This window comes from Parasteatoda tepidariorum, chromosome 1, assembly GCF_043381705.1.
Source record: "Parasteatoda tepidariorum isolate YZ-2023 chromosome 1, CAS_Ptep_4.0, whole genome shotgun sequence".
NCBI classification, from domain to species: Eukaryota; Metazoa; Arthropoda; class Arachnida; order Araneae; family Theridiidae; genus Parasteatoda; species Parasteatoda tepidariorum.
The window spans coordinates 62,582,502-62,596,568 of NC_092204.1; the positions used below are offsets into that span (position 1 = coordinate 62,582,502).

Genomic DNA, 14,067 nt, shown 5'->3' on the forward strand with positions numbered 1-14,067 from the left:
TACTGAAAAATCAGGGAGATCCCATTGAACAAAGATTTTTTTTTCGTTATGAGTTCGGATGAATATATTAACAGACTTATTCCATTACTATCTTGTTTGATTATTTTCGTTTCTAAACATAAATATACATTAAAATGACATAAACAATTTTCCATACACTTTTATTTTGTGAGTTCAGAATTCAAAATAGGAAGAACGATTTTTATTTCAGCAATTTTGATTGATTTTGTTTCCATTTTTTTTCTATTGAACTTCAATTTGATATATAATTTTATCAACTTTAATCGATACAAAATCTTAATTTTCAACTTAAATGTTTAGATGTATAATAAAGATATTTTTTTCAATTGTTAAATAAAGTAATCATGTTTTTCTTTTGCTCTATTTAATAGGATTGAGAGAGAAAAACAGAAATTTCAAGCTGAAGTTTACGATTTGCTGGCACAAGTGGACAATGCTAACAAAGACAAAGTAAGTATTTTAAAGTTAGATTATTAATAACGTGTTAATCCTCTTTCTACATTGAAGAGCACAATTAAGCCAAAATTTATTGGAATACATGTGAGAACATTACTGATTTTATTTTGAATGCTTTTCTTTTAATTTTTCAGTATTACTTGATCTAAGTTTGTTAAGTTGACACTAAAATTTTATAATTTTATAATTTGATTCTCTACCATTGACATCAAAATTGCTGCTAGTATCATTTCATGGATGTATTCGTTTGCCTTTTGACATTTGTTGTTCTTAATCTTTTATACTTTTCTTATTTAAGAAATTCCATAAAAAAATTTGTTAAATCAAATGTATAACTAATAGCTGTGTTGTAGTTTAGCTATAAAAAAGAACGTGTTAAAAAAATTTAAATTATAATTTTATTTAAGAAAACAAAAAATAATTATTCGACATTGAAGAAAACTGAATAGAATAAAAATTATTCAGCTCCTATTACTATGATATTGATAAACTATTTTGTGTCATCAACATATGTGATCCAGTATGTATGCTGTGACAGAAAAGGCTTATATCTCAGCTTTCTATCTTCTTTTTTTTTTTAAATTTAGTAACAAAATAATGTTTTTTGACTTAAAATTAACCTCGAAAATAATTTTTAAATTTATGAACTAAAGATGTAGATTTGTGGAATTATTAGCAACTATACAAATCATTTAGAAATTAATATTCGCTGCAATGTTGAAAATCACTAAAATCGTTCATACTTGTGTTTAATAAATCATACTATCTATCATTGCAACAGGTAATTGCTCAAAAGACAGTTGAAAAGCTGGAAGTCTCCATCCACGACTTGAACATTCACATTGAGGAATTGAACAGGCAGGTGACAGAAGTAAGCTCCCAGAGGGCCAGGCTTAGCTCAGAAAATGTTGAGCTCATGAAGGAAACTCAGGAATACAAAATGCAGTTAGACAATGCCAACCACATCAAAGGTCAACTGGCCACTCAATTGGAAGAAATGAGACGACGACTCGAGGAAGAAGAAAGGGTATGTTTCGAAAACTTGCATTCGACAAAGTTAAAAACAAAAAGACAACTTCACTTTTCTTCAACCATTGTGCTTTTCCATAAAGTATTTAATAAAAAAAGAATGTCATAAAACTCTAAAACAAAAAAGTAACTGCTTTTTAAACTTAAACTCGACCAAAAAATTTAAGATTTGTTAAAAGCAAACAATTATTGTAAATATTCGATTTCTGAAGCATTTAATAATTGAAGAGACCATCGTGGATTTAGGAGCGCTAAGATGGAAAGATTTCCGCCTCAACATCCTTTGAATTGCTTCTCAATTTACCATAAATTGATTTGCAGTAATTGGTTTACTGTTTGATTCTTAAAGACCTATTTTAAGGAAAACATTCTAAACGCAGCAAGAATCTGGTACCAGAAAAAAATAGGTAAAAAACTTATCCCTCTTAAGAAATATGTTATAAATAGTTTCTCTCTTATTCGATCAGTAAGTGCAAATATTTTACAAATATTTCCCAAAAATTCAGCTCTTTTGGGTGTTGCATTACTGAAAAATCAGGGACGTGGTAAAGGTTTGGTTTTGCTTCAATTTGTATTTAAAGATAGTTACGCTAAGATCTTAAACTACAAAAAAAGATTTTATTCAAAAGATCATTTAACTTACTATAAACAGTTTTTCAACATTTTAAACATTTTAAACGTTTTTTTTCTACTTATCTCTTTACTATGAAATTTTAGAGGAGATCTGCCTTGGAGCAGCACTCTCACACTTTGGAAATCGAAGTGGAAAGCCTGAAGACACAACTGGACGAGGAATCTGAAGCTAGGATGGACTTGGAGAGACAGTTGTCCAAGGCTAACGGAGAAGCTGCAACTTGGAAGTCTAAATATGAAGCGGAATGCCAGGCTCATGCTGATGAGGTCGACGAACTAAGGTTAGGATTCCAATTGATATTTTCATAAGATTGGAAGAAAGAGTTACTTCGACAGCATAATAACATTTCTGTTTCATGAATAGTTACTGCGATTAATGCAGGAGAGTAAATCAAAATGTTAATTTTCGTTTCATCAGAGTGTGTCTAAAGGTCGATCAAAACTAGATCGATCTTGGAAATAGGAACATCCACTAATGCTTTCCTGAACGTTGTGGTCTTAAAAGTAAAACGGTCATAGAATCAGCCCAAAAACAGCTTGGTTTAGTGACATATATGTAAATAAATCGAGAAAATAGGCTTCGTACGTTTCTTATAAACGTTATAAAGTAGTACCAATATTATAATAAAAAATTAACTAATATCTTTTCATTACCTTTCATTTTAAAATTTAAAATTTGAACCTACATATTTCAAAACAAGATGTATGTATTTGGAATTATCAAGCTTGGTGGTGATTACGAATTTGTTAAGATACATCTCTTTTTTTTTAATTTCTAAGTTTTCTAAGGACCGTAAGAGCCCCGGTAAAACAGGCAGTGTAGATTTATGAGCTTGACTTTGACTACTTTGACTTGAAAAATCAAAAACATCTTATTAAAGAATAATCATAATGGCCCAGTGTTCTCCGATGATTCGTAGAGCAGTATTTTCATACCTTGTATGTAGTTTTTGATGCAGAACATATAACTGAATGGAGGATTGAATATTCCGTAAATGATTTCCACTCAACCTCAGGAAAATAAAAATTGCACGTGGCTTTTAATTTGCACGGATAGTTTTGAAGACGGTTTTCGGTAATATAGCCCAGTGAGCAAAATTTAAAAATATAGTTGCGTTCATAAAAAAGAAATTCGTATTAACATAAAATGGATAGGAAAAAATTGCTTCTTCATTAACTTATTGATTTTTCAATTATTTCAAGTTTCAAGTATATAAACTGTTGATTTTAAAGCTTGGATAATACTATTTCAGTCATTAATGTTAAGTGCGATTTTTTTGCACATTAGCAACACGAATCTCATTTTTTGTTTCGAAAAATTATATTATAATTAATTAATTAATTCTAAAAACAATATTACGAACTGTAATTATTAATTAACTGTAACTTGAGGCAATAGACGCCTAACATACATAACATAACTATTTTTACGAATAATACAGATTGAAAAAAATAAATATGTACAACATTTTTAAGTAATTGCGTCTTAATAGCCTAGAATAATAATTAGAAAATAAAAATACTATGCTCTGTCAACACTATTAGAGAATCATAAATTATATAACATTAGGCAAGTTTTACCGCAAACCTTAATAAATTGGAAATTTATACCATACTCCCTTGCAAATTATTCCTTCTCAATGACTTATTTTTATTTAATTTTAATCTAAACAAAGTTCAACTTAACATTTCGTTAAGGTTTGAAAAACTTGCTAATATCATAGTTAAAGGTTGTAAATTAAACAGAACTTTTTTCTTTTAAGAATGTAATTAAATATTTTTATTTTATTATCACAGCTTTTATTCTTATTGTATGAAGAAACTAACATGTTTCATCAAGTTACATACGGTTTTATGCTTTTAGATATTTTTTTAAAAATGCGATTTGTTTAAAGTACTATGAACTTAAGATTGTATTGACAAAAAAAATTGAGTCGACGGGACAAATAAATGTTTTTATTAAATGTAAAACTCTAACCTGTTATTCAAACTCATAATTTTTTCATTAAACAGAAAATGATGATTATTTTAAAATATTAAACTTATAAAGAAAATATATATTTTTTTTTGTCAACCTGTAATATTGTTGTAATTTTCAGACGCCGCATTGCCCAAAAGACTGCTGAATACGAAGAACAACTCCAGGCCCTTCTGAATAAATGCAGTGCTCTTGAGAAACACAAGTCACGCTTACAGAGTGAAGTAGAAGTTCTGATAATGGACTTAGAAAAGGTAAATAATTATATTAAGTTTTTTATTTAGTTAGCCAGAGCTTAGCTTCTTATTTCCTTATTTAATCTTCCTGTAGACGTGTCTATGTTAGATATTCCAAATTGTACACGGATCATGGATTAAAATCCCCTCGCCATCATGCTAACCGTGAGAGGGTTTTCCTTTCATCTAAGACAATTCTTCAAGAAAATGAGTTTGTCCCAATGCTTGATTTAGGAACTCCAACGCCTTTTTGGTTCGTTTCAGAAATACAAGAGAGGCTATGGAGCTGAACATTGATAGCCGGAAATTTGATGTGTGTTGTTTGTTAAATGGCAGTTGTAAAAAAAAATCAAATCCTATATGCTTTCTTAGCATTGTGATCTTGTAATTTTGTATCAACAGATAACCGAAAGACTCATTGGCTGTTTTAAGTTACACATACGATCCTTGCTGTTAATATACTATGTCATTGGCTTGAGACAATATAGGGATAAGTCACACCTTCTCCAAATGTGACATTTTTATATTAGCTTGTTCCTTAATATTTTCCCCAGACAGGCAAATAACAAGCTTCTAAAAAAATATTGTATAACACCACAATGCTCAGAAATATCTTACTTATTTCTAAAAAACGACCTTAAAAAAACTTTCCTGAACAATTTGAAAATTTGGTTTAGCATAATATTCATACTTACCCCCCCCCGACATATTATGTTGATTTGATACAAGGAAGATGGATGTTGTTTCAATGCAAGGAAAATGTTGTTTCAGCATTAATTAATTACAATACAAACCAAAAAATAGTAAACTGTATACCTCATTAATTCGTTTTATCGATGCCAAAGGCATTCACAGTTTTTGAGAAACGTTAAATGTGAAACTTTTCCCCTTATACAGAAAATCTTTTGAAAAACGAATTTTTAATGTAACCTAAAATTAAGCTGTTGTGATTAATCGCAATAATCCATTGTCTTTCTATAGGCTACAACTCACGCTCAAAATATGGAAAAGAAATGCGCACAGCTTGAGAAGATGAATCATGATCTGAAAACGAAGATGGACGAACTCATCGCTCTCCTGGAAGCTGCACAAAGAGATTTCAGGGCTAAAGTGGCTGAATTACAAAAATTGCAACATGACTATGACAAGCTCAAGGACCAAAGAGATGCACTTCTCAGAGAAAACAAGAAATTATCTGGCACGTATACATTGCATGACAAAAATAATAATACAGAATTCTAACTTTCTCACATTTGTACCTGCGTACTTTGACATTTATGGTTCAAATCAACCTGATTTTAACTAACATATCCAGAAACATTAAACACAAATTAAAGGAATAATCTTTAAGAAGAAAATTTGTTGAATAGATGCAAACTTATATTCGATTGAAAAATTAAGGTTGATATACATATTGTACATAAAGAAATCTTTAAACCCACTTTAAATAGAACATTTACTATGACATCATTGCTCAAAAACTAGAAGGAACTTTTTGTTAAATTTTCTCAAAATTTTATCCAGTATATTTACGTTTTTAACAAAAAGTAACATTTTACTTTTATATTAGGCTTTTATAACTATGTAAACACAAAGGAACGCGTTTTTCTTCATAATTGATCATATCTCAACAAATTTAGAAATTTTCAATAAATCTTCAGTTTAGAACTCAGATAAGGATCTAAATAATGAATGAAAGAAAGAATATTTATTTAATTGAACAGGATGAAACATGTCTTGCGTAGGAACAAAAATTTCTTTTTGTATCTGTAATCATCAAAATTTTCCAAAAGAAATTCAGACTACATTTTAATTTATTTACCTAATTTTGCATCACACTTAAGGAAAGTATAAAAATGTATTTAACAATATTATTATTTTTCATAAAGCACATTGCTTACAGTTGAAGGAACAGGCAGAATTTCTATCATTTTTTATATTTTTATTAAAAATATTTGAATTGCACTTTTTTTTAATTTTAAAATGAATCTTGCGTTTTAAACTTACATCAATATAACTGCAAATCTCTTTCCGAAGAGATTTTATTTCTATTATTAAAAGTTGAGGTAAAATATTTTTTGAATACATTCTTGGTTTAATCAATCTGATTGAAAGTTATTTTGGCCACCATTTTATGAAATGAATTAAAACATGCATATTAAATTGTATAGTAAAACTTGTGCAAGTTAGCCAATTGCGGTGCATCTCTTTAGTAGTCAATGTATGGAAGGAAGTGAGTTTTTATATATCATATACAAAAATAACTCTTGCTCATACAAAAATAGCGAACATAACATACGATATTCATAACATAACGTAACATAACATAACACAACATACGAACAGAACACACCAATACGATGTAGTACGTTAATAGTATCCCCATATGTCCAATATATTTACCAATTCAACGAAATTCAGATTCATAACATAATAGCATAGAAGCTTGCACAGAAAGTTTCTTTTCTTTTCTTTTTTTTGTAATCTTTCTCTTCTCGAGAAAATAATACAATTGCCTAAATTAAGCCAAGATGGCTCAAGGGATAGAGCGTTTGCCTTCCAGTGAGGTGAATGGGGTTCGAATCCCAGCGATGGCTAGTCGATAGGAATTTTGCATCAGGCTTGCACCAACCCCAGTGCTGACTAAAATACCCTCAGTGGTAGACGGATCAAGGGTTAGAGTCCCCTTACCGGCAGGCTAACAGTGGGAGGTTTTAGCGGTTTTCCTCTCCATGTAACCCAAATGCGGCTTAATTCCATCAAAAAGTCCTCAACGAGGGCAAATTTCTCCCAATACTTGATCCAGGAGTTCCCTTGTCTTCTGGATTGGGTTCAAAATTACAAGGTTACGGAGATGAATAACGGTAGTCGTAAACCCAAAATTAGATCGGCTGTTTAACGACGGTTATTAAATATGAAATTAGCCTAAATTATAATATTTATCAATAAATATATAGTATTTAGCTAAAATGCAAATTTGGAAGTTTAATCTATTACACTAATATTGTTAATGATTATGAATTTAGATTAACTTGGAGAAATTGCTAAATTTTTGACTGAACAATTTTTGTTTTCGTGTCTGAAATTCATCGAATGATGTTAGATATCGTAAATTATGATTACAGACTTTATCCAATTAAACGAAATTTTTAAATATAAGTGCAAAATAAGATGTTTAATCTACTATACCAAAATAACTTAAATAATACTGCTATTAATGAGTTGTCTCTTTTAAGTTAATATTAACTTCGAGAAGGTACATTTTAATCAATATTTAACGATTACGTTCAACTGTAATCTTTGACTTAACAGTGACAATAAATCTTTCCTTAAATGTAAAATTTGTTAGAATTTAGAAAAATAAATCTCCTTTCTAAGTTTTCGAAATGCCGAATACTTTTAATAAACTAAAATGTAGTTAAAATAAATTTTATACTAATCTTAATTCTGTTTGCAGATGATTTGGGCGATTGCAAGAACCAACTGAGTGAGGCTACTCGCAGAATCCATGAGATGGATCTCGAAATCAAGAGGCTGGAAACAGAAAGAGAGGAACTATCCGCTGCATACCGCGAAGCCGAATCACTCAGGAAGCAAGAAGAAGCCAAGGCACAGAGGTTGGCACAAGAATTGGCTCAACTCAGACATGACTACGAAAAGCGATTGGCTCAAAAGGAAGAAGAATTAGAGGCACTTAGGTAAATGCATGTAGTTAATACATTTAGATTAGCAAGAAATAGATGTTTAGGTCACAGAGTTGGTGGAAAGCTAAAGTCGGTTTGATTATGGTGGTTAGAGTCGGTTAAACGACTGACGTGTACAAGAAGAAAGGTGCACAAAATTTGCCGTGGCTGAAAGTTCTTTCGTTGGAGTGGTGTTTGGAGTGAGGGGAATCAGATCAGACTCTGTCCACGTCATCTGAACAAAATTAAGTAGTGCTCCTGTCACGGTCATTATAAGATAGAGTCCTGAAAAACGGGACTAGATGCTTATCTGTTTTTGCTTCATGCCTGAAAAATCGGGTATTTATCTGCATATTGAAATTATCTCCCGGTATCTGTACGCATACCTAGGAGTAATTAAATACACGCTTTAAAATTTTTGTTAAGTTAATTAACTAAAGAATTCTTAACTGGATCACTACTTCCAGATATTAGGAGGACCGGAAAGTAATGTCGTTTCTGCCATTGTCGTTCATTAAATATTCATTAGTCTTAAAAACCAATTCATCTTTTTCTATCCATTTCGATTCATTTTCGATCTCGTACTGAAAGGTTGTTGCCAACGAGGGTGAATACATTATTGATTGAAAATAAGATATTGTTATGAAAAATCTAATGCACCAAAACGACATTACTTGCCAATCCACCTAATACTTTGAATATTAATTACTTCTCCGTTTATGTTAGAAAAATATTATTTTAGTAAAGTATATTTCATTATGCAACTAGTTTTTAAAATCAAATTTTCCTTATTATGATTTTGTAAGTCATTTCCTTAGTTCTTTCTATTCGTGTGGTGAATGTAATCGATTCTTTTTATATATAGCTTCACACTTTAATTTAACGCTTCAATAACTTTCTGGAAATATAATGGGAAATGCATGGAAAAAAAAATTCATTGTGGCAACTTAGTTTATGAAGGCATTTTCTATAAAAATTTATTCATAAATTACTAAAGGATTAAAGAATAATTATCTCCATTTCATTTGAAAAAAAAAAGAATATGTAGAAACTAAATGATAAAGGTAATAATTTTCAATTAATTTTTTATGAGTTCAAGAGCAGTGTCAAATTTTTTTATGGTCACGATCAATATTAAATTCTATAAAACTTATTAAACCTTTATTGCGGATAAATTATAGCCCAAAAATTAATAAAAATTTTTAAAAAAATTTCTATGAATTAAGAGACAATTTTAATTTTGGTTATTTTAAAATTATAAAGTTTTTAATAATATTGTAATGTCTATATTATGAAAAATTTATAATTAAATAAGTTTCGAAAAATTTTAATAATGCCATAATTATAAACTTACAAAAAATATACGCTTAACAAATTATAAAACCATTTATCTAAAAACAAATTCTTGTGACCAATTAAATAATTATCTTGCTTTGTCTAAAAACAGATCAAAAAAAGTTTTGGTCCTCCCTTTCACTCATAACCCCAAACACTCAGCTTTTCATCAAAATTACCAGTTGGTCGAGTCGATGTTTTCCATAACTACAATCTGTTAATTGGTCGACGATGAACAGTATCTAAAAAAGATTCAAACGACATCAGATGATCGCATAGTATAGCATGATATTCTGTAGATTCCAAACGTCCCAAAATTCTTCGTAAATCACATAGTTTGTCATGATTTAATGCTATACTTAAAAAAGGTAATTTTAAAAAATAAAAAACGAAAGTTCGAATATTTTAATCTAAAGTATAGGGGAAAATATGTCCAGAATTTGAATATTTTCGATTAAAAGGGCAAGTTAAAGTATTGTGGAATACGAAAAAGCAATGATTTACATAAAATAATTAAAACTATGATCATTAATAAACTAATTATTAAAATGTAATTATTAATTAAAAGTAAGAGTTTTTGAGAAAAATATTATATCATAAATATATATTATTTATAAACATTCAAATTTTTGTTACACAAGTTTCATGCTCATAGTAAAGATGCTCTAAAAATGTTCGTTGATCTATTATTTTACAAGGTGCTCGAGAAAGACCACCCTTAATGACATTTTAGAAATCTTAACAAAAATAAAGTAAAAAATACACATTAGGATTCGCAAATAAATATTTAATCGAGAAAAAAAACGAGCGCAATAGAAATTTGTCAAATCACTTCTGAGGAAAAATGAATGAAAAAACATAAAAACCAGTTTGATAGTCTGATGAAGTTTGGATGTGCTTATAACAATTATTTTTCAACTTATCTACAAATGCAACATGCAACAATACAAATGCAACATGTAAACAAATTTTCAAAGTAACCACCTTTGGTCTTAATGCAGAGCTATAAGCGTCTCACGAAATTTTTTGCTGCAGTAAGGAACAAAGAAAAAATTTGAGACTTTTAAAATTATGCATTGTTTGGATTCTTGTCACCATTTTGTTTTTATGTATAAAAGATATTATAAGGAAACTTAACTGCTAAACACACGAATACGAATACTCAAATACGTATCAACGTTTTTTGCTTGAAAATATATTTCATTTTAAACATTTGATTTGATTGAAGAATTATATCCAGACCAGAAAGGGATAGAAAGAAGATTTGATAAGCTCGAACAAATAGAAAACTAATAGAAATGAATGGAAAGAACAGAGCTATAATTTTTCTCAAGAAATACAGTCTAAAAAATAACGAAAAGGCTTAAAGAAGATCAAGCTCTGAAGGACCACTCTTTTTCTCAGTTAATGATAGGCGTAAGGTATCATATAGTATACATGAACGAAATGTGTGTTTAATTTAGTTTACAAACTAAGCTTTTAAATTTCATTTTTCGCCATGATTTCATAAGATCATGAAAAATAAAAATCAAGAACGCTTGAACTTAAATTTTATTTTACGCCGAGCAATTTTTAAACTCATTAAGTATAAAAATGTGAGAACTAAGATATTTTTTTTCCGCCTCAGAAAAAGATTTTTTACTAGTAACGTTTCCTGCTCGTTTGAGTAATTTTCGATGTCAGTTTACTCTTCAAATTGCTTTTAGAGTTTATTTACAGAAGCACGTTTTGCAGCTCTAAGCATGAGATATATTTAATATGCAGTGTGGAAAGTGGACGGAATCTGTTGCAAAATAAGCAAACCGAAAACGGTTTCTATAAATTCAGCATTTGCCCACAGCTGCGAGGTGCTGCCATCAGGCGCCTAAAAAGAACCAGCTGATTCATCAGGATGTCAAGGAGTCCACAGAGAACGAAACTGATTTTTCTCAAGTCGAAAACACACACTTGCGACGGTTTTCTGAAGAGAGGACAAACGAGATAGAAAAAGTCGCAAGATATTTGTGATATTCTTTTTCGTGCAAAATCGAAATTTTTCTGTGATAAAATATGAGTTCGTTAGATTTGGATGTGCATCATGCAAAACATCAAAGAGAAATGGAATCTAGAAGACTGGAACAAGAAACAAGAATAAAATTAGATCAACCACTGGAAGTGAGGCTTCTCGGGCCGACTGATGACGTCATAGTGAAAACGGCCTGTGTTCCTAGAAATGACGTCATTGTTATAAGCGAGCACCTTTCTAGAGATGAAAGGTATTATATGTAATTTAATAATGCGTTTTTTTTTTTTCATATTAGAGTAATTATTAAATTATAAAAATTCGCATATTTAATTTTTTTAAAATAATCAATGATTTAACTATAAAAAAATAATAGTGATATGGTTTATATTCAATTTCTCATTTATGGCTATTTTCGAATTAAAAATAAAAATTGACAAAAATTATAAGAAAACTGTAAAAAAATATATTATAAAAGTAGTATTAAATATATTACTATCATGATAGTTAGATTTTTTTTTCTGTATAAATTTAAGTTTCATTATTATTTAATTCATTTAATTATTGATTTAATTGGAGAATAAAATTTATGTTCCACAGAGGGGTTGATAGTTGGGCCCCTTACCTTTTTTTATTGAATTATTGCTCAAACCTTGATTTTTAATTGCATTAAAAAAAGATAAAATAACTATGACTGAAAGGTAATTTTTTGTCATACAAAAAAGTTATTTCCCTGGACATTAGCATTTGTTTATTTTCTATCGGGCTTACTGATAAACAAAGCAACACCTTGACAATTAAAATAAATCAAACGTCATCGCTGTTTAAGGAAATGCGCCTATCTGCATTTTAATTTTTTATTGTAAAGTAAAGATATATTGAAATTAATATGGTCCATAAATAATTATTTTTGTAAGTTAAAATATTTAGTTTAAATAATAAATATTACACAACAGCTAGTTTAAAAAATAAATTTTATTTATTTTTTTATTTTTTTAGCATTAAATAATTTTGTTTAAAATTTTTGTTATTAATTTTTGAGGAAATTAAATTGGGCTTCGAGCTAATTTGGATAGTGCATTTAGACAAGAAATAATATGGACACACAATAATTATAGTGCTTAGTAAAATATCACAAGCAAACTTTCAAATTAACACGATAACAATACTACTGGTGACATTTTTATAAGTTGGTGAACCACATTTGGTTTGATGCAGGGCCATAAACGTGACACAAACTTTCTGCTATGAACCGGAAAGTTTCTTTTGTGAAGCCAAAGTCTTTTGAGGCTTAGCACAATCCCCTTGTTTCCAAATGGAATAATCCACCGATTTCAAACCTGGTGAATAAAGCGGCCATTTCTAAGTAGTAAAAAAAAACAGGAAAAATTCTTTTTTAATGTCCTTAATTAGTGTTGGAGCAGATCCAGTTGGAAGGTCCATCTTATATTTCTAAAAATCCTTAACTATCAATTAAATATTACATTTACCAAGATGAGTTTGTAGAAACAACCATATAAGTTGTGATCAACTTATTTGGTAGTTTCTTCTCATCTCGTATTTAACGATTCGAATAGTTTAGATTTATCTCATAACCACAGCACAGTTACCGAAAGTTAATTTTTCACAAATTTAATACATTATTCAGAGCTGGACATAGCATAGCATTAACAGAACTGGCTTTTCTTGCAACTGAGCATCAAACTCTGCAATTATGTGACATTTTAACTTTATACACTGATTTCAGATTTGTCGTACCTTACAGAGATATTTATTATTTTGCTTTTATTAAATAGTTCATGTTATCAGAAAGAGGACTTAACCGATTATTTAAATGCTGTTCGCTGATTGCAAGAAGAAATAAATTAATTAAATTCTTGCAAAAGAAGATAAGTAAATGAAAATTAAAACAGAAAAACTAAAGTTTGTCTGTTCTAATTTTCCAACATTAGAGCAGATAAAACAGATAAAACTAAACTTCTTTCATCATCATTAAGAACAAAATTGTCGAAGCATTAATTAAATTTACATATCACTAGCTTAATTGATAAAAAAAATTGTGTCCCAATGTCGAAAGTTTCTAATTATAAAAGAAATTTCACATTATTTGAAATTTCTATACCATTTGTCATATTAGCATTAATAAGACATTCTAAAATTACTAACAAATGTTTTTTTAAAAATATATGCATCAAAGTTTGCTAATAAAATATTTTATGCGATTCCTATGCTTTTGAGGGGGAAACTTTCTTAACCTTGTAAAATTAGTTACAAATGAATATTTATGTCATTATTATTATTCAATTATGCAGTATAAGGATAAGTACTTTCCAAAGTAAATAATAACAGTTTAAAGAAAAGCATATAAATTACCCATCTTGAATAAAAATAAAGAAACAATTTAGATTTTTCAGAAAATAACAAAAATAGGTATCTTAGCATCATAAATTTTTAGTTAGCAATTAACTTTGATAAAATTGCTCTTTTAAATTCAAAATTAATTATTATTAATAAATAATGCATTATAAAATAACGAACATCAATTCATGAAGAAACGTATGCAATAAAGTCGGTTAGTAAAAATTATGATAAGGCTCTCATATATTTTACAGAAATATGAGAAAAAAATATGATTCCGTAAACTTTTGATTGTCAATATATATATATATATATATATATATATATATATATATA

The 14,067-nt window shown here is 28.9% G+C and overlaps 1 protein-coding gene across 2 annotated transcripts in view; it reads left to right on the forward strand.

Annotated features, from left to right (window-relative positions):
- The window catches only part of LOC107441852 (Paramyosin), a 54,842-nt gene that overhangs the window by 22,721 nt on the left and 18,054 nt on the right, over nt 1-14,067 (forward strand). For both annotated transcript variants that reach the window (XM_043038769.2, XM_043038770.2), the window contains exons 5-10: nt 393-471; nt 1,259-1,504; nt 2,224-2,420; nt 4,239-4,371; nt 5,335-5,551; nt 7,811-8,051. In XM_043038769.2, the coding sequence (XP_042894703.1) occupies nt 393-471; nt 1,259-1,504; nt 2,224-2,420; nt 4,239-4,371; nt 5,335-5,551; nt 7,811-8,051 (1,113 nt within the window). The remainder of the gene's footprint in view (nt 1-392; nt 472-1,258; nt 1,505-2,223; nt 2,421-4,238; nt 4,372-5,334; nt 5,552-7,810; nt 8,052-14,067) is intronic.